This window comes from Boleophthalmus pectinirostris, unplaced genomic scaffold, assembly GCF_026225935.1.
Source record: "Boleophthalmus pectinirostris isolate CB_2022bp ecotype Guang Dong unplaced genomic scaffold, ASM2622593v1 HiC_scaffold_18, whole genome shotgun sequence".
In the NCBI taxonomy this organism is placed as follows: Eukaryota; Metazoa; Chordata; class Actinopteri; order Gobiiformes; family Gobiidae; genus Boleophthalmus; species Boleophthalmus pectinirostris.
Window position 1 is genome coordinate 30,405,763 of NW_026571133.1, and position 21,538 is coordinate 30,427,300.

Below are 21,538 nucleotides of genomic sequence, written 5' to 3' on the forward strand. Positions count from 1 at the left end.
CTTTTTACTTAAACACAAACTGTATTTTTTTTTTTATTCATAAAAAGTATCCAAAGTCTTGCCTGTGCACATATTGTCACATCTCATTGTCATTTGTCACAACATTTAACTTTCCTGGCAATACTGTCAACGCCCTTAGACCTGAAACAGATCACTAGACTGGTTTGCCTGACCCAGTTAGTACTGAATGGATTAAAGAATACACAAGCATAGGACTGCCAAGCATACATGTATTTACGCAGTCATTTTGTATGGCAATGCTAAAATACTTTCCAAATTTGTATTTACAGGAATGCACTGTAGAAATCAAATTTTTCACAATATTCAGTACAGAAAAACAAAAAAAAACCACTTAAATATGCACTGAGTAACTTTTCTGGTGGAAGGTCTGATGCCTGTCTCCATAGAGATGTCATCATTTGCCTAGACCGTCAACAGTATGATATTACACATATTCATATTCATGTAAACAAGCAGGTGGTGTCATAAGGCCAAGTTCCATATCAGATCTGTGGAGAGTGAGAATGCATGTTTTTCAAGGTATTTTGAGCAATAAAAACGCCTGCAATGAAATGAATGCTAGACAAGTTTATTCGCGTAAAGTAACACATTCTCCACCTGGAAAGTAAGACAGTGGACTTTAAATGAGCATACACTTCATAATAACATACCATTATGACCCTAAATTTGTACAAATATATAACGCATATCTCAAAAATATATTTACAGTATATTCACAAAACCTTTTTAAAACATTTTAACTTATAATTTTTCCAGCAAAATCTGCCATACATTCACTTGACTGTGTGTCTGAAATCCCTCTGGCCTAATGTCTGATATTTAAAACAAATGTACAAATAAACAAAATTACTGTTACTTCAAAAGAAGTTATGTTGTTTAACTGGCAACACCCACTAATAATTTACATATTTTTCACAGCTGTTTTGCAGGCACTCTTCAAATCACATCACATTTACTTTGCATATCACATTTCAACAATACATAGACACACAACTAAATTACATTTTTTATTAATTTTTTTTTTTTAAGAAAATATAGAAATGGTAAAGTACTAAACCTATCTATTACAATATTTGCACTTATACCTTATACCTATATTATTTTAGCCATTTTATTCATTACATTTGTCAGACAATGAAGTAATATAATAACTAGTCAAACCATACCACTTTTGACACCCTTTTCCTTGAATGCTTCAACTGTCCAATCAGTGACATTCACAAATCCTGAACTGACTCGAGGCTCTCCACACTTAAAGGCCAAAGGTTGGTCAATGATTATTGCTGTCTCTTACACTTTCTACATTGTGCATTAAAGTCTTAAATGTAGGGCGCTTTGTGGGGTCACTGCTCCAGCACTCGATCATCATTTTGTGAATCTGTAAGAGTGAGTGAGAAAGACAGTTGTTATAGTTATAATCTTTAGAGTAAATAAGCAATGTAAGGACTACAAGACCTCTTTGGGGCAATTGTCTGGAGCTGGCAGCCTGAAGTCTTTATTCAGCAAATCTATTAAATGGTACACAATCATCTGGCCTTGCTTTTCTTTTCCCATTTTCTCCATGAATACCTGTTGAGAATATACTTCAAGTTTACCACAAATAAATAAATACATTAATTAAAACAACAGATGAAAGAGATGCCATACTGCTGGGGGACTGCAGTTCTTGTCACTGTAGGTAAAAAGTTCATAGAGAACTACGCCAAAGCTCCACACGTCTGATGCCACAGAAAACTTGCTTTGTGTCAGTGATTCTGGAGCATACCTAGCCAGACAGGACATTTAGCTAATGCATATAATATATATACACACACATATATATATATATATATATACCTTTAATGAATCAAATGCAGTCTTAATTTGCTCACCAGAAAATGGGACTTTCACCAGGTTCTCTGACAGTGTAGTACTCTTTGTCTTGCGGCAACATTTTTGTGAGTCCAAAATCACCAATCTTTACTCTCATCTCACTCTCAACCAGGATATTTCGGGTTGCCAGATCTCTGTGGATGTAGCGCTTCATGGCAAGGTAGTCCATACCCTGGGAATGTACAAATTAATGAGCTATACAAGTCAAGATATTAGGGATGCGGCAAAATTTTGTTTCACAACATCTTGCAAGATAAAATTGCTACAAGATAGTGTGCACATTAATTTGTTTTCTTGAACCAAAATGAGTTAACTTGGATGAGCTGCACCTCAGAAGCTGTAGTTCCAAAAGGAGTGCTATGACAATCACAGCAAATGTATAAAATACATTTTTATGCTGTATTTACAACTTTTGTTACCTTGCAAATTTGAGAGGCATAGTGCAGAAGTTTGTTGGTATCAATGTGATCTTTATTTTTGATGAGGTAATCTCTCAGGCTTCCATAAGGGAGATATTCCATAATAAGACGGAGATTTCTTCTACCTAAAATAGACCAGACAAATGATTTTGACTGAATACAGTATTGAGCAATAGATCAAATACTTTAAAGGCTGTTTGTACCTGCACTGTAACAGACTCCTTTATATTTGACGATATTCTCATGTTGGAGAGATTTGAGTATGTCTATCTCCCGCTCAAAGTCTCTCAGGTGTTCTGCTGTGCTGTGCTGCAGTTTTTTCACTGCTACCACTTCTCCTGTGCTGTCCTGTAATGGGTCATACCTGCACATCTCCACACTGCCAAAATTACCCTGGATCAAACATAAGGCTCATTCAGTTAACCCAGAGTGGAAAAGTACATATTGGATTTTCTGATGGAACTTATCTCACTTTGCCCAGCTGTTTGAGAAAAATAAGGTGTCTTTCTTCAAACTGGGCAGGTTCCTGGTTGTCACAAGTCCAAGGAAAGCCAAATGCTCGCGTTCTATTGGGCACCATGTCACTCTCCACAAGCAGTTCATAGTCTGGAAAGTTACAATAATTTTTCACATTTACATTTACACTTTTCTAAAATATACTGTAGTTATTGTGTATAACCTGGGGTAAAGAGAGAGTTAAGGTCTCTGATAACTGCCTTGAAGGATGGCCTGTGTGAAGCTTCATAGTCCATGCAGTTGTTAATGAGATTGGCCAGTTCTGTCCACTTTGGTGCAGGCAGCTGATGTCTGTCTTCATAAAACAGGTTTTTCTGCAAAACAAAACGCAACCTCCAATGGTCTATTTGACTTGACAGAAAATATGAATAAGTAATAGAGTGATGAAGACCTTGAAGCTGTCTAGAGTGCTCAGAGGTTTTTCCCCACCACTGCAAATTTCCCATAGAGTGGTCCCAAATGCCCACTTGTCTGTGGCCAAACTGAGATTCTGGGAGTTTTCAATGCATTCTGGAGGCACCCATGGGATACGTTCCACTAGGACTGAGGATAAAAAACAAATTAAGAAACCAAAGTTGTGCACTTCCTTTTATAAAATGAAACATACATATGTACATAGGCAAACAATACCATTCCCAATAATGGCATACTGATACAACACCATATTTTGTAGCTGTAGCTTTCTCACCTTCTTTGGCCAGCACTGTGATACTGATCCCGGGATCAGACAGCTTGATGAAGGGAAGACTCCCTGATTTCCTATCCTCTTCTCGGATCAAGAGAACATTTTTAGCACAAACGTTTCCATGTATGAGGCTCTTGTTCTCCTGTGTGCATTAAGAAAAAATAAAAAGTCTACACCATGCTAACAAACTAATACTAATTTCTGAATTCTTACCAGGTAATGCATAGCCCAAGCCAGCTGTTTGGCCACCTCGAGCTTCCAGGTAATATTCACACTGCTTTTATTCTTTTTCAAGTAGATATCCAATGAGCCAAACTTGCCATACTCCTGTACCATCATGTCTAAAAGAGAAACAAAAAATAAAGCTGTCAATACCGTTGGAGTCTATTTACCACTACAAATTTGAAATAGAAATAACTCCAGACTAATTATATTGAAACTTCATATCTTCTTTTGGTTCAAATATATTCCTTATTACTCATTAACCTAAAATAGAGAATCACTTAAAAGGACCTCTCTAGGGTTTAATCTGTATAGTAAGGGCTGAAAACCATCAAAAAGGTCAGCAACCCTTTTCCTCCGTCCTCCGTGCTTCCTGCGGTCAATTGAGGAGAGTCTTTAGGTTGTGATGCTAGTTGCTACACAACTGGTCTACTGACATCAGCATTTGCGTATTTCAGAAACTTACTCTCATCTCCACAAACGCACACACCATAGATGAGGAGAAGATGCTTATGGGACAATTGACTCATCATGCTGGCTGCTTCGTAGAATGACTGTGAAAGAATAAACCAAAAAAATGTTAGTCACTACTGTCTTACTATTACTGTCAAATAATATATTTTGTAATGGATAGCTCACCTCTGAGTAGTTGCGTTGAGCCTTATCCAGGATCTTAATAACAACGTCTATTTTATGAACTTCTCCGTAGTCTCCCAGCTCCTTACGAACTCCACAGAAAATTTTGGTGAAAGTCCCTTGGCCCAAGCTCTTACTCTGGGGAGGTACATTGTGAGGTCAAAGGTCAATCATGGAGAAGCGCAAGATTTAGCAGACACATCGTTAAAGATAATTAGTGGTTGGCCAATTAAATGAGTTATTTGGTATGAAGTGTCTCAGGGGAAGGCCAGTGACGGAAAGCAGCATAGTGATCACTAAACTGGGACATTTTCTATTTTGCCTTCTCCTTTTTATTTTAATTAACAGCTTTGCGTTTTAAAAATAATTAAGAAATAAGTACTCTCATATTTTTATATATGAAATAACTAGTGTACTATTAGTTTTGGTGTTAATTTTGATTATTCGTGGTTGTATGAGGTACTCTGTACTAAAATGTACAACAATGGAATACATTCACATACAATGACAAGGTCTTCTCTTCTGATCTTGTGAAAGACCATCTGGCTGATGTTGTGTTTTTGTAGTGATGGTGACAGAGGAACATCAGCTCCTTGGCTGTTTCTACACACCAGTAGATTGGACTTATCTGAAAAAAGAAACACCCAAAACATGCATCTATTCATATTGAATTCATACTAAAACATGCAAATAATTATTGAAATTGCATTGTGCATTTTTCACTTTTATAGATAACACATTGCATTCATCAGCTTGCTACCCCCAGAGAGGTTGTGAAGCATGCAATACTATTTAGAGCTGAATATTGCATAACAAGTTTTCAGTACTATATTTCATTATGTAATTATTATTTTATCATACTATGGCAGTTACTGTGAAGCGGACCTTTGGGGCTTGGTGCACAGCACTTTGTGAGCTGAAAGGTGTAACCATCTGTACGCAGCGCCTCCTTTTGGTAGCAGTTTAATAGCTCCTTCAGAGATCCAAAGCTTCTCTTGGCACCACTCAGGGTATACTCCCCTGCCTCTGTCTTCACTATTTGACAGTGCTTGTAGTCCACCATTGTTTCATACTAAAAATGACAAAATAAACATTATTGTATCCTGCCTAACTGTAAAAAAAAATTAAAAACAACAAACAAAAAAAACAGCTGACCCCAACCACAAACGACATGAAGAATTTATCATAGTCTCTCGGACTACACCGTAAGATGTATAGCCCTTGGTGATTTCCACCTAGACGTAGCTTACTGATCGTAAACTCCATTCTATGAAAAAAGAGGTTATGTCATGCATTTCCAAAATCAGTTACTGAAATGTAACTTTTGTGTATTATGCTTTGAGTGACTTACGACACAGGGCCATGGCAGTAGCTTTGAATGCATTCAAGAAGTCTGGGGGGTGCTACCTCTTTACACAGATAATGATGAGCATCTGTCACAAGCCTGTAATACCCATCGACTAATGACACAAATGAGAGGGCCTCTGACAGTGAGTAGAACTCCAGCTCCTAAAGCACAGCATTGACAAACAATAACTCATTTGTGGCAGTAAAATTAAAACAGCGGAGCAATTGTACGCACAAGAGTCTGGCTGTCTTGTCTGGTGAGGGTGACTATGCGACTCTCTGCAGAGCCTTCCTTATTGGCCTGTTTGATACTGATGTCAATCACCTCTGGGAAGTCACAGTATGTCTGTAACTCCTGTAGAAAAGGTGTAAGAAGCTACATGAAACAATGTATTCTCTAGGAAAAGTCAACAGCTCCATCTACAGGCCACAGTTAGATGCTGCTTTTCCCTGTTAACATGATATTACCATGACCAATCCTCTCACCTCATCTGAACCCTCGGCCTCTTTCACTCTTGACCACTGGATGCCCTTGTTGCCCATGACAACTATGGTGACTTGATGGGCGGAGACATCAGAGACAGTGAAGCGCTCAGTGTAGAGAGAGGGCAGCAGCATCTCCAGGCTCATCAGGTATTTGAGTTTGAGATTACATAGCGTGGCCTTGCATTCACTGAACTGCTGGATGAACTTCCGGAAGCGATAGCGGATTCTCTTTCGAGTCAAGATATTGTACTCCTGAATGCGGTTTCTCATGCAGCTGGGGAGGAAGGATTTGTAGCTAATGCAGAAAAACATAAAATAGGTTAATGCAATGGAGTGTTATATGTATAAGACCTCAAATTCACATACATATGTGGTACTTTAGTTAAAAGATTAAGAACAAATAATCCCCCTCAAGTATATTAGCTGGGAAAACAGGAAAACATTGGGCAACATTTTTAGGATCCAAGGTCCAAAAGTTGTACATACTGTATTTTAACAGATTCAAATGAGGACAGATCAAACGAATTAATAAAATAATCATTATTACAGACAAATACATTGTCCATGTGCCCATAATCCTGATCATGTTTACAGCTGTGTTTTGTGTTTCATTTTGATTGGTACTGAAATCAAAATATTAGTTGCACATAGTAATCTGTAAAGGTTTTAATGTACAATTATCTAACATGTTTTATTTTCAAATAAAAATAAAAATAGTTCAGGTCTGGTCTTATTCTGGACCACATGCAGCAATGTTATACGACACAGAATTTTAATGATGAACTATGAAATCAGTATACTCTGAAACGCAGAAATTCTCCTTAGCAGTTGACTATAACTTAGTCAAACTATATACTCAGTTTTCAAAATGATTTTTTTTTTGTATTTTGTTTTAGCTTTTAAGATAATGAAGTAATTACAGAATGTCTTGAACTTCAATACTACAGTTCAGATAATACATTTATCTTTGGTCTGCTCTCTCACTGAGCACTGGTTCACCTGTTATAGTTGTAGATGTCCACTGGGGATTGACCACTCTCTTTAGCAAGTCTCATCATATCCAGCACAGCCATGCCCAGGCACTCCTCCTGGGCCTCGTGGCTCACAGGCACATGTACCCGGCCGATCAAGTAATCACTGCGCCACTAGACAAACATAAACTCTGATATGTAAGAAAACTAGAGCGGTTCAACCGAGAAGTTCATTCAACAGTTTTTTCTGTTTTTGTACATATTGCTTTAAAATGAACCTGTATCAGTTGTAATTATAAGACCATATTTGTTCACTTGTTTTGACAACATGCGATTTTACATGTGTCTGTTGGTGTGGGCAATGTTGTAATACAAACTGTACAGTAGCAGTCTGTTGACACATAGCTCTTGGGGTCAATGTGTAAGTGACAGATAACAAAGATGAACAGAACAGCTCTCAGGAACACACTGTGAGCATAGATGCTTGAAATAAACCTGACATATTTATTTGTTTTGGTACAATATATATGCAGAAATAACCCTGTCATACCTTTGGTTAGAATTGTGTGGTCTATGCAAGCCACACTTCCTGTTTTCTCACCAAAGACACAGACTGATAGCCAGAAGCCAGATGGAAGTAAACATGCTCCACTAATATAATATCAGAGGGGAAAAAGAAGGCAAGAGCAATGAACAGGCAAGAATGCAAGACCTCCCTGCTGTTCATGCATGGTTATGACGTATTATCAATTAACCAATGGAGTTGTGTTCTGGCTTCCACATTGTACTGTAGCTGCTGTTAAACCTAACAGCTGAAATGTTTGTTGTAATAATGCAATTTTCATCTGTAAAAGCATTGTTTGTAGCATCAGACACGGACAAATGGTTTGTAAAAACTAAAATGATTGTTCATTGAGATGCCCATTTACATCTGCACCATACTGAATCAGCTGCTCTCAGCACTTTTACAAAACAGTTCAAATATTTGAGTGAAAGAGTGAGATATGAGCAAATGTTCATTTCCTGAAATGATGCAAACACATTACTCAAAAAATTAAAGGAACACTTAAAACGCAAAAGGTCTCAGTGTGAAAAAAAATTAGTGGAAATCTATACAAATATGGATAGGGCAATGTGTTAGGAACAAAAGAATGCCATATCTTTTAATGGCAATGAACGAGAGGTGCACTAGAGTGGGCAAATGAGACAAACCCCTAAAACAAATCTGGTTTTGCATGTGGAGGAGGTCATTCCAAGTTTCTCCCTCTTGATCTTTTTTGGCTAGTTTTCCACTAGTTTTGACTTTGGCTAGAATCATTATCAGTACTGGGAGTATGAGGCCATTCCTTAACCGTATATAAAAGTTGCACAAATTGTCCAACTTCTCCAAGATGGCACATCCGGACGTGCCGTAGCAAGATTTAATGCGTCTCCCAGCACAACATGGAGGGGATTTCAGGGCCCATATTTGCTTCTTTGTGCAGGAGGAACAGGCTGCCCTACAGAATGACCTTCAGCAGGCCACTGGTGTGAATATCTCTGCCTAAGCAGTCAAAAACAGACTTAATGAGAGTGATTTAAGAGTGCCACATCCAGTAGTGGGCCCTGTGCTAACCGACCAGCAATGTGGAACTCCATTGGCATTTGCTTGACAACAACAGGATTGGCAAGTCTGCAAGTGCCTTGTGCTTTTCACAGATGAGACCAGGTTCACTGAGCAACTGTGATAGATGTGAAAGAGTCTGGACAAGGCAAAGAGAACACTACGCTGCCTAGCATGAGTGATATGGTGGTGGGTCAGTGATGGTATGGAGAGGCATATTCATGGAGGTACACGGAAACTTCTACCAGCTAGAAAATGGCAGTCTGACTGCCATTGGGATGAAATTCCTTAAACCCATTGTCAGACCCTACACTGGTGCAGTAGGTCCTGGGTTCCTTCTGATCCACGACAATGCCCAGCCTCATGTAGCAAGAGTACGCAGGCAGTACCTGTAGGATGAAGGGATTGATACAACTGAATGGCCCTCTTGATCACCAGACTTAAACCAGATAGAACACCTCTGGGCCATTATGTTTGGGTCCATCAGACACTGCTAGGTTGCTTCTCAGACTCCACAGGAGTTCAGTGATGCCCTGATGCCATGATGTTTTCAAAGATGCTTACAAGCATATATGGCCACACAAGACACTGAGAAGCATTTAATTTAATTCTGGCAAAATGGACTTGCCCGCCACATCATTATTTCACTTTGATTTTCAGGGTGTCTATAAAATTAAGCCCTCTGTAGGCTGAAACTTTTACATCCATTAAAAGAGGTGTAATCCTTTTGTTCCTAAGACATTGGCCTGTCCATAGATATTTTTTCACATAGAGATTTGATGTGTTTTCAAATTTCAGTGTAGTTTCTAATAATTCATCATTAATTATTAATCATTGTAATATAATATGAACTTACTTGAAAAAACTGATATGCCATGACTGTGTCATCCATAACAGGGCTCTCAGAGCCTTTGTAGATGCCATAGCGATGTGCATAGGAGGCTTTCCCAGTGTTGAACCAACCTGGAAAATAGTACCTGTGGACAAGAGAATCATAAACATAACTGTTGTACAAGAAATACAATAAAACAAACATGTACTGTACCTAATTCTGAAATGCAAGTATTCTATGGCCAATGGGTGAACTTTGAAGACATGATTAGGGGGAAACCAAATACAGTCACTTTCTCTCATCAAGCTGAACAGACTGCAATACACTGGGGCAATACCTGTAAGAACACATACAATACCTGTAAGAGCATACAACATCTACTTGTGGATTTAGTCATGTTTTAGTTCTTCTGAATGTTGAATAATTCTAACATCATATGACTAATATCCCTGAGGGTTTAGGGCAACAAGCCATACTGACACAAACACTAAGTAGCATAGTTGTCTGTTCACAGTGGAGAGCAGGCAGCTGTCTTGGGTAAATACAGTAATGAGCACTGTAATGGCACACACATTTTGCAAACTGCATTTTCTATTCTTGCAGAAATACTTATACTAAGACTTAGCATAATTATATAGAAAGATTTGATAATATATTCAGGCTCTGAGTTACTATATCACAATGCAGATATATCTGTTTAAGTCAGCAAATAATTTGGACAATGCACTCTCTGATGTGTTAACTTATCATTGCCAATTATGTTTAACTGTACTTATCATGAACTTACCATATGTGTACAGGTCCCCTACAGCTACCCATTCTTTCTATATGTACATTTCCTCTACAGTATACTTTTTAAGAACTTGATCTCACAATTATTGAAACAAAAATCACCAATGCATAACAAAGACATTTTTACATGATGACAATATAAGTCAAATGCATACATCTAATTACAATTCACTGTCTATTGAATCTACATGTATGTTTTTATTGTAATTCTTTGAGCAGGCTACATCATTCATATGCTTTTAAACAATCTGCTATCTCCTTGAAAACAACAAATGTGGCTTCAATCATCAGGAAACATTTGTGACAGTGAAGCAATGGCAAGAGAAAAGTGTGAACCACAATACGGAAGTCGAGAAGGTATACAGTACAACTTCGTTGTTTATGAAAAAAAAATGTAAAATCTGCACAATTATATTCAGTACTCATTCCTACTGTACTGAGGGCATGAGAATGTTGTACATGAAACTTATTAATGTACTAATGAAGTGGTAACCATAGCACAAAACTCTAAATGCATGATTTTTTTTAGCGGTGTTTTTTGTTTTCAGTGCCAATTGTTTGCATATACAAACATTTCTGTATTAATAAATAAAAAAAGGGAAATATGAATGGAGATGATAATGAAAGTTGGAAAGCTCATTTCTTATCATTACTTATAAGTACAAGTCAGACAATGTAGCAGTGAGATAGAGAGGAGGCCACTCTTGTTCACTTCTTCCAAACAAAACACAACTGCTGCTTTAAGAGACATCACATTTAGTATATGGTCATATTATATTCATATTTTCGCAAGCCATGTTTTAATCTGTAATGTGTTGTCCCTTGCCATGTATTTGAGTCTTACCACAGGCTTTTGCTGCAATAACACACAGCTCCTCTGCTGCGTACTCTCCTGCTGGAAACAATAGCTTGCTTCCATTGTTGTCCTCGGCTTTGTCTCCCTCTCTCTTTCCTACGTGGTACAGGTGGACAGTTAAACATGCGGTGGCGCTAGTTTCCTGTTTAGTGAGGAGTCCAGCAGCAGAGTTGACCTCTGGGACCTGTCCAGTGTGTGGAGAAGTATTACAGGAAATAGTGGACATGTCTGCAAAATACAGGCCATAAGCAGCTGGGAGGGCATTGACCTAAAAAGCAAGAAGACAGAAAGAATGGGTGAATATAAAAGGTATATAGTAGTTACCAGAATGAATACTAAACTAGTCTGGTCACAATTTCAAACGACCACAATGATAATAAACAATGAAAAATATGTAGATATAAAAAACAAAATATATAATTGCTCAATACATATCACCATGTGGTGTAATTTTGATGTAGCTAATACAATTCAAGTATTCAGTACTGATAATTGTTTAAATGAGTATCTAGTTTACCAGATTTACTAACAATAAATACTGATTTTTTTTTACAGCCCTATAATGAATTTATGAGAATGGTATGTAATTATGGTATATTCAATAGTAGTGTTATACTTGTGATGTGGTTACAGAACAGATTTGTTGTGTAACTATACTATTTGCCACAACTGATTACGAAAGCTACCAAAGACTTGAAGAAGTGTTAACTTATCATCACCAATTACATAGATGACACTTATGAGATTACCAGTGAGATTACTTATCACACAAGTGCAGTAAGAGATATGCAGTCATTTGTGTAGGTACACTAAAGCAAATGCATGCCCACATCACTTTGTCTTAAGCTAGAAAGTTACTTAGTTTAACTTAATTCATAAACTAAAGAAAGTACATTAAGTCATGCAATTGCCTCTGCTTTCTTCTGCATAATTGAATCTAATCTTCTATGAAAAGTCAAAACTGCCTAAACAAAGGGCCAATAGACTACAAGACACACTCACTTTCTGTGAGGTTCATATTGAGCAACTTCCTCACTTGTCTTCCTGTGAGTGGTTGTGTTGCTGTCATACTCCGTATGTAGCCGTCTTGTTCCACCTGCTGCCGCCCAACTAAAGCTACTCTCACCAGCTGATAAGAGGAAACCCTTTAGAGGAAGCACAACACTGAGAAAACATGCACTTTAGTCTCTGAAATTCAAAATATTTCAATCATGTTTTGAGGTCCAGGAAGGCACAAGGTTACAGTACATATTGAATCATACCAGGACAAAGAAAGTTTATCATTCAAAAGGCAACTGCAGACTAGCTTTAGTTCAATCATATTTTAGCCAAGAGGCAGACAACCAGCCACATTTAGTAAACAATCTGAAACTTGCATCAAACCAAGGGCTTGTGGTGTAACAGTGTAACACCTTTACCATAGAAGTGGATGTTTGACAGATCAAAAAGCAGCTCTGTCAGCCACACACACCCAAAAACGTTTATCAGCTAGCACAGAGTATTCTCCAGTTTTTTGGCCTGGCCTTATCTGTGTCAGTGCTAGAGTCTTTAAAGCTATCAGCCCCCTTCTGCTCTATCCACCACTCAAGCTGTCCTGTTTATGAAGTCCAGTGAAGTACACATTTGAGTATACAGACCCTTTTTGACAAAACTAAAACTAAACACTAAAAGTGTGTTTCATGCTGGAAGGCATAGAAAGCTATTGTCTACACCCATTTATGGCAGTCTCAGGAGTTTTCTTAATTTGCATAATTCTAAACATAGTCACTGTCAATTAAAGGACAGTTGCTAATGCTGCCTTCTCAGCACACGGTCACTCTATATTAGACAAAAGTATCTGCAAATAAATTTGGCTGCTAAATGTTCACATATTTATTACAAACAGTGTGGGCATATTTGTATGTGAGGGACTCCCCTGACAGTGACAACTAAAATGCTCCACAAGCAGATGTCTAAAAACTGGAGCAATTGGAAATATAGAAATCACTTTAGAGTTGAGATTCCTCACTGCTACAACAGAATAAAAATAGCTCCTTACCTAGTACGCCACTTAAGCCATGTAGACCTAATATATGGCTCTATATCAGCTGTGGTGAATGCAAAAATATGTATTATCCAGATGTATATGTAAATATTTAGTGGTAACAGTAATAAAATATAAAACAGCATATATTTTTGACCAGGCAAGTGGGCAAGCACACAAATCGGTGTGGTTATGTCAAAGAAAGGAGCAACCTAAATGATAATAATAAAAGGAGTCAATAGATTTAAATATCCATTATCCTATTTTTACTTTGCAGTACAGCACTGTTTTATGCTAGTTGTTTTTGACGTGAGTATATAATTATAAATATTTGAAACTTCAGGTTATAATGCTATTACAGGAATGTGTGTGAATGAGACATCCCTACAGTAGCATGTGATGATTTAGTGTTCAGTTGTAACAGTGGATTTGCCTCTCTGCCTATTCTGACTAGAACCCTCACACCCATTCACAGTTTAACTTGCTTAGAATATCCCCTAGTTTTCTTCACACTCATAAAACCACCATATCAAGTCAAACATATTTATTGTCCCCATAGACATAGCTAACACCTTCCATCAGCTCTGGCTCTAATTGATTTTACATTGAAAAATGATCACTACTCTCTGTAAGAGCTGCAGTGAGCCTCGTCATTTTGGTTTTAAAATGTTCATATTAACTCGCTCTACATGATCCTGGTGCTTTTATTTCACACTTTTGTCCATAAATAAATACCTATTCCTAATATGGAACTCAGCTCCAAATTTGCTCCTATAATAGCTAGCCTGGGCCAGAGAGTCTCAGTCCCTTAGGTCACTTCTTCTTATACAGTCTGTGATTCTCACAAAGTTTTTTTTTTCTTGGGCAAAGTGCTGCACAATCAATGGAACATGTACAAACATAGTACAAATACAATCGTGCAGGGCAATGCCATTCCACAAACAACTATATGTAACATAAAATGCCATGTATCTTGTATTAAGAATCTGGCCTAAATGGCTGTTCTTTAATCTATTGATTAGAGCCAACAATGTGACCTTCTCTCATAGGACAAACAAAGGCAATTGTGTCCAAAGTTCAGGACTAGCACTGGGTCTTCTCTCTGTGTGCTGCAGGACCATAGGGGTCTTTAGGGCAATATTACTTCTTCAGGAATGGAATGATTGAAACTTTGGAGATTCATCAATGGTTTGTGCTCTCATTCCCCAGGACCCCAGATATAATTTACAAATTACAATATATTTAATTTTTTTTTAAACATTGAAAACCATATATTTTTGTGAAATCAGGTCATGCCTGTCATGATAATACACTTTGAAGAACGATACACTGCTACAGAGAAATATTGCGATGAATGATGATATTGAAACTACTTTATGCCACTGACACAAGTAAATAAAGCAGGATAATGCCACTAAACCTATTTTTACTATTGGAAGCTATTGGGATGTGCTGCCTTGTAAATACAGTGACATATATACACATAGTCATACCTCTGCACAATATCTTTTCTAAATATGTACAACACAACATTCTAGAATCCCAATAGGTTTGGTGGAATTTGCTGTTTATCTGTCAGATTGCAGATTTGTTGACCTGACATGTGGTTAAGATCTTAATATATATATATATATAATTATTGAGCATTACTTGAAAAATGGCTTCTTTGTCAACCTAAATAAACATTAATAACCCAACCTAAATAAAGTTAAAAATCCTAATGATTTGTGTTTCCAAAAACTATCTTGAATTTAGTATACAATGTTTGTGGAACCAATCCCTGACAAATATAACAAGTTTCAACCTTTGTGAATCATATGTTTGAATATTTGTTCGAAAAAAAGCAAATCTTCTATAAAGTTACAAAGGTCTTTGACTCCATCTAAATTTATGGTATCACCTATTTCTAAAACATAAATGCAACTTATTCTTCTATCTAATTACAGGCATAATCTTGCATCATAACATGACCCACTGTTTAAAGGAAAAAAGTACTTTCACAACGTGTGTTGCTATCAACTGTCAGAGTCTTTTAATGAATCACAATCATCTCAATCAAAAGCTTCAGTTATGACTAAAACATTGTAAAAGTGAAGTCACCAGTCTCAGAACAGGCGTGTGACACTACTAAGTCTACTTCTCTTATTTTTTGCATGGTATGAAGTGTTTATGGTAAAGGGACTGTACACTATAAACAAGAATTGTCACAAAACTAGATACCAGTACTCATTTAAGTAACGATACCGAAAACAACTCACATGACTTGATGAAACTGAACCTTTCCAGTTTCATAAACTAGTAAAGATCACATGGTATAATAAACAAACACTTTTTTAAAATTTTGTGTTAAAAAATTTATCAAAACTGGTATTGACACTGACCAAGAAGGAAAGATTTTACCAGGCTATAGCAGAAGAGTTAATTTCGACCTGCGATCCCTGGGCATGTTAATGTAAAAGGATCTAAAAGTAAGCACTCTTAGACCAGATGTTATAAATCTGTTTTGGTCCCATCCTCAACTTACACAGCAGAACATTCATTCATCATTTCCGATAATTTTCACTCACACACATCACTCTTGACTCATGTGTAGAGGTTTTGGTCTTTTTGAATAGTTTAAGTTGTAGATATATATTTGCTATAAAATTCGGAATATCTTCAAAACAACACATACAATATTATCCTTTTCCTTAAGTATGCGTTGGTATCAAATATTAGATGTTCAGAATACATATTTGTTTATAATGGCAAAGTGGTTCTGTCTAGGTTATTGCCATGAATTTTAAGTGCCCTTTTATACACTGATTCAAGTCCTGTGACCACCTCAATATAGCCTACAATAAAATGTGCGAGGAATTCTGTCACTACTATGCTTCTGTCTGCTTTGAGTTCCATGAATCTCTTTCAGACTCACGCATGACTTTATTCTAGCCTGTGTATAGGTGATGCTCCACACACCTCTACACACTATTCATTAGGGCCATATCTGTTTGCAAAGTCATAACAACAAAAAGTATACATCTCAGAACCACAATGTTTTTCATGTGTTTCAAATTCCGCTTTTTGACACCCATTAGCATCACCTCCTCCACCCTATTCTTCTTATTTCACTTCTCATGACCATATGTATTAATAGTAGCCAAATATGTGGATGTATTTATACACTGTTGATGTAGTCCTGGATGTAATCTTCTTCAATCAATATTTGATGATCAATCCAAACAGATGCAATGCAGATGTGATGAGGTGATTTTACAATAATAACCGAAACCAAACCAAGACTAGGTCAGGGCTGAACCAGGATTAAAACAAGACCAAACCAGATATAGGTCACTCAGTTTAGCTCCACGATCAGAACTTAGTTTACAGTTTTTTTCAATTGTTTTGACACGTCTCCATTGAAAATTGACATCTGGGAAACAGCTCATGCAAAATCCTAAACATAATTTAAATTTTCCTAAACAAAATTTCATCACAGTAAGATGCAGGTTTTCATTCAAAACAGATCAATCATCTTTCAAAAGCAAGTTTTACCAACCAAACTCTCTGTCTGTGGCATATGTATATATAAATGGACATAGCTAATGCAATAGTTGCCGCGTTCCAAACAGGAAATTTGCATGCGGGAGCTTCCTGCTCCTGCTGACCCTGGCTCCCATTGACTTACATTGGAATATTGTGGCCCCTCTCTCTGTAACTGCCGCAGTGATCCTCGTCATTTTGGTCTTAAAATGTCCATATTAACCTGCTCTATATGATCTTGGTGTTTTTCATGTTATTTTGTCAGTTAAAAAATCCTGTTCATAATATAAAGTCTGGCTCAAAATTCGCCCCTGTAACCGCAGCATCTCAAGCTTCACTTGACTGCAGCCCAACACTGTGGGTGATGCCATGCTCCCTTAGTCCACTTCTGTATACAGTCTATTGGCCGGTGGTCACGTGTTTGTGTGCTTTCATTCCTTTGACGCTGCTGATCAGACGTTTGTGTCCTCTCAGGGACCACAGAGAAGTGCTGGTTTAGTGCAGTCTGACATTGGGGTTCACATGTTCCACTGAAGAATTTGGGGCTGGAGCAGTGCTTTTTGTCTGTAAAATTAGACAAGACTCACTGGATATAAACTGTATGTATGATGCCTCTATACAGGCTTATTCATACAGTCTGAAGTCTCTACTAAAGCCCTTCTCTCTATCTATACATTGCTGTTCTGTTTGAATTTCCATGTTGAAGTGACAGTTTTAGTACCCACGTGCTAACCTAAATACTGAAAAAACAAAAGACGCTGAATTCATTGTTCATATATGTTTGTGAATGAGAGCTGCGCAAGCGTTCTGAAAAAGAGCCTGGGAACTGTGTGAACTGATGAGAACTGTTCCAAATGATTTGACCACCCGTGCTCCTGTTCAGATACATGTTTGAATCAAGAGATCACAGTAAACCAATTTTTAAAAAATGTGCTAAAACGAATGAAAAAAAAAAAGTAAGTTGTAGAGCAATACATTCTGGGAGCTACAGGAAGTTATGGCTGCAGTACCAATTTCTACCACTGACATAAAAGCATTTTTTCTTGAGAATACAAATGTCACTGTAGTTTGCCAAGACCTCTCAATCCATGAAGCAATCCGTAACAGCCTTACTTATGTGCATCGTTAAAAAATGTTCACATTTTATTTGAAACTCAGATACTTCTATAAAATGTGGAAGTGTTTTAGCCTTTAGGGAACTGTAATCGAAAAACCTATCATATAGGCATGTTTTGGATTTTGTTTTAAATAGACCGACATAACCCAGGCATTTGTCAGACTTTTCAGTGCCCTGCTTGAATAGTGGTCTATAAAGTTTGCACACGAGACTGACAGACGACATAAGGTAAGCATCCTGCACAACATGTTTACCAACTTTCTGAAGGTCCCAGCATGGAATCGTAAAACAAACACTGACTATGTTTCACTAATGAATCCGGCTATCACAAAGTACTTACACTCTATTATCCTCTTGCCCGCTGTAGCCTCTTCCCAGCACAGCGCAGTTCGTATTCCGCCGCGTGCTGCGTCTTGACCTGTTGCGGACAGAGTAGCTAACGGAGCCAATGGACTGGTGCCATTTGTTCTTTCTTTACATTTCTGCGTCCCAAAAGCTCAGGATAAACGCACCTGTGACCTAACGTTCATAATCTTGCACTGACATAGATTTGTGGCCAGAGAAGAAAGCGTTCGCCGCTCACGCTCACATGAGCCCCCCGAGCACCGCTGCAGAGTTGTGCTTCATGGTGAGGCTGTAGAGGGTGGAGCTCAAGCACTGCTATGTGGCAAAGGGAGCGTTATGGGGGGGAAATAACTGATTTGTTTTATTTTTTTTATGAAATTAGAACTAACTAGAACACTGTTTTTATTTTAAGAAAAATCTAGCATTTACCCTATAGTTTATAACATGATTAAATGACTAAATGACTAAAATAAACACATTTTCGAGCACCGGGATTTGGTTATTGTATCACCAACCATGCTTGTTATGATAGGAGCATCACACGTAGTAGGTCTATCTATATGAAAAAGCACGTTTTTCTTAACTGTAATATTTTATTAACAATATGTAAAATATACAATAAAAAATCAAATTTTAATAATAATAATAATAATAATAATAAATATATGTTTTAGGAGGTGTGGTCACAACTGAGCATAATCATACCCTTTTTTGTTTTAATTCGTCAAAATATAACAAGCTAAAGAAAACCCTGACCTACGGGACTGAAGAGGTTAACTAATTTTCTCTTGTGTCTGATTTAAGGGCCTCAGCAGAAAGTCACACAGCATCAGTCTGACCACTGTTTTTACTGAAGAGAATAGACCAGTGAAAGAGGAAAAGAGTATAAAAGAATGCAAAAGAGAAGAGGAGCGGTTTGTGTTTTTGTCGGATAATCTCCAAGGGTGAGTATCCTACAGGGAGGTGCATGGGGCTGGATTACACCATATGCGATGTTCACTGTCCACTACTATGTTTAAGTGTGTGCAGTTATAGCACTGCAGTTCTGCAGTAATGTAAAATGAACAAATAAAATGTATGCATATTTTCGTAATTCAAATATAAAAAATAGTGGTTAGTAAAGTTTTGACTTATTTAATGTATAAATATGTAAATCAAATAAATAATAATCAAAACATTTGTTTTCATGAGGATGTTGTGATATTGTATGTGCTTTTCTCACCCTCATCTGTATTCCCAAACAGCAGCCTCATGTCAGACCAGCCAGATCCTCTTCGGTTCACACTCCCCTCCCACCCTGACACTGTACTCAGCAGAATGGATATTCTGAGAGAGGAGAGGCACTTCTGTGACATCACTCTCCTGCTGGGGGGTCCTTTGGGTGCTACTGAACCCTTCTGTTTTCATGGTCACAAAGTGGTGCTGGCTGCAGCTTCTGACTTTCTCCGGGACCAGTTCTTACTTCATGACGGTCAGACTGAGCTGGCTGTTGGCGTGGTGACCAATGTTGAAGTGGGGAGAAGGTTACTGCTGTCCTGCTATACTGGACTCTTAGAGGTAATACAAGGAGACAGATATGGGCAAAATCATTTATCAAGTGTCCCCAATACTGCTCTTGGACAAAACACCTTTTTGTGTCAATCTTTAATGGCTTTATCCATTCTTATGACTTAAGGCCATGTAATTAATGATTATACAAATTATACAAATGATTATATAAATAAGTACATTTATTGCTCCCATCAGTTAGAAAAATAGTGAAAAAAAATTCAAAGCTTGGAGCAAAACCACACTTCCAATTTACAAAATGTAAAAGATAATAACACCTCTACAAGTTCTGATACAAAATAATAGTTTCAAAGTATCACCATTTCAATTGGCATTTTTTTTCACAGACCATCACCACAATTTAGCCCACTACAGTAATATTCTTTGATATGTTCTCACATTATTTATCCTATATTTATATGTTTAGGTCCCTCGATGTGAACTGGTGACATACCTCACAACAGCCAGTGCTTTGCAAATTAATTCTGTAGTGGAACAGTGTGCTCAGGCCATTTCCCTTTACTTCACCTTGGAGAAGACCTCAAAGGCAAAGGAAATTCCACAGACCCAGGACCTCAACAATACTGTAAATCAACCAGAGAATACTGACCCTCAACAACAATTGAGAGAAGATGATAATGAAAACAGAAACAAGGTATTGGAATCTGAAAGCAACATAACGACCAATGACAATTCAAAACATAGTGACCTTTCCCGTTATGTTGAAAATGGTCCTCTTGAATGTAAACAACACAGTGCTGAAAACTGCTTTACTACATCAACAGTCAGAGACAAAACATGTCCTGATAATGAAGGAAGACTGCTGGAGAGTCTGCAAGAAAAAGATGGGAAAAGTGATCTGAATAAAAATATTGAACAACCTTTGGCAGAACTTGAGATTGCTATTTCTAAGGATATGCCAAAGCAGAGCACAGTAAAAAGTTGTATAGTTGGAGACACAGTGGACAACCTACTTTCAAAGTCCTATCTATGCCAACAATGTGACCACGTGTTCCAGCACATGGATAACTATGTCCAGCACATTAAAGACTACCACTATTATCAGTGCTTAGTTTGTGAGAAGAGCTTTCCCCAAAAGACTGCCTTGTCTCGCCATGTACAAGTCCACGGCCCAGTGAAGCCTTACAGATGTCCATTGTGTCATAGCACTTTCCCCGACAAGACATCTCTGCAATACCACATCAATGTTCACACAGGCTACAAGCCGCACAAGTGTAACTATTGCACCGGGCAATTCAATCTCAAACCAGGCCTAAGGCGCCACCTAAAGGACACTCATGGGAAATGCAATTTGGAAAATGTGCTTGAAGAGGGTAACTGTTAACAAATCTCCAAAAGCATTTTATTGATTGGTCAATTAAAGAGTAAACAGATTCACGGTGTTCGCAGATCTGCATATTTATTGCTTTGGTTACAATTATGCATGTGCAGCCTTAGCCTATGATATAAATATATAATATATATATATATATATAATATATATATATATATATATATATATATATATATATATATATATATATATATATACAGTCCCTGACAAAAGTTTTGTCGCTTATCCATTTTGTAGAAACAAAAGCTGACCTGACTTTAAATTAATCGATTGGTTTTAGAAATGTCTCATATGAAAGCTAAAACCCTCTCAAATTATGCTCAATATACTAAAATAAATTTGCTTCACTGAAGAAAGATTGATCATTTAAT

At 37.4% G+C, this 21,538-nt stretch overlaps 2 protein-coding genes across 5 annotated transcripts; one reads left to right on the forward strand and one right to left on the reverse strand.

Moving 5' to 3' along the window:
- Positions 1-573: 573 nt before the first annotated feature.
- Positions 574-18,558, reverse strand: jak2a (Janus kinase 2a). The gene is made up of 24 exons (XM_020940180.2): positions 18,261-18,558; positions 11,247-11,526; positions 9,824-9,947; positions 9,635-9,755; positions 7,204-7,349; positions 6,205-6,499; positions 5,954-6,073; positions 5,723-5,880; positions 5,527-5,638; positions 5,257-5,443; positions 4,875-4,999; positions 4,375-4,509; positions 4,202-4,289; positions 3,727-3,854; positions 3,517-3,655; positions 3,220-3,371; positions 2,992-3,142; positions 2,785-2,918; positions 2,516-2,705; positions 2,313-2,437; positions 1,893-2,065; positions 1,669-1,786; positions 1,477-1,590; positions 574-1,399 (listed from the first exon to the last, which is right to left on the reverse strand). Exons 2-24 carry the CDS (start codon positions 11,482-11,484, stop codon positions 1,292-1,294), a joined length of 3,381 nt encoding a protein of 1,126 aa, XP_020795839.2. The 5' UTR covers positions 11,485-11,526; positions 18,261-18,558; the 3' UTR covers positions 574-1,291.
- LOC110174167 (zinc finger and BTB domain-containing protein 26-like) lies at positions 17,270-21,246 on the forward strand. Of its 4 annotated transcripts, XM_055153496.1 has the most exons (5): positions 17,284-17,402; positions 18,082-18,148; positions 19,070-19,209; positions 19,510-19,822; positions 20,241-21,246. In XM_055153496.1, exons 4-5 carry the CDS (start codon positions 19,517-19,519, stop codon positions 21,156-21,158), a joined length of 1,224 nt encoding a protein of 407 aa, XP_055009471.1. In that variant the 5' UTR covers positions 17,284-17,402; positions 18,082-18,148; positions 19,070-19,209; positions 19,510-19,516; the 3' UTR covers positions 21,159-21,246. The 4 variants fall into 4 exon arrangements, with proteins under 4 accessions (XP_055009473.1, XP_055009472.1, XP_055009470.1 ...); XM_055153498.1 differs by lacking the exon at positions 18,082-18,148 and having other exon boundaries at positions 17,270-17,402; XM_055153497.1 differs by having other exon boundaries at positions 17,280-18,148; positions 19,513-19,822.
- The last annotated feature ends 292 nt before the right edge of the window (positions 21,247-21,538 follow it).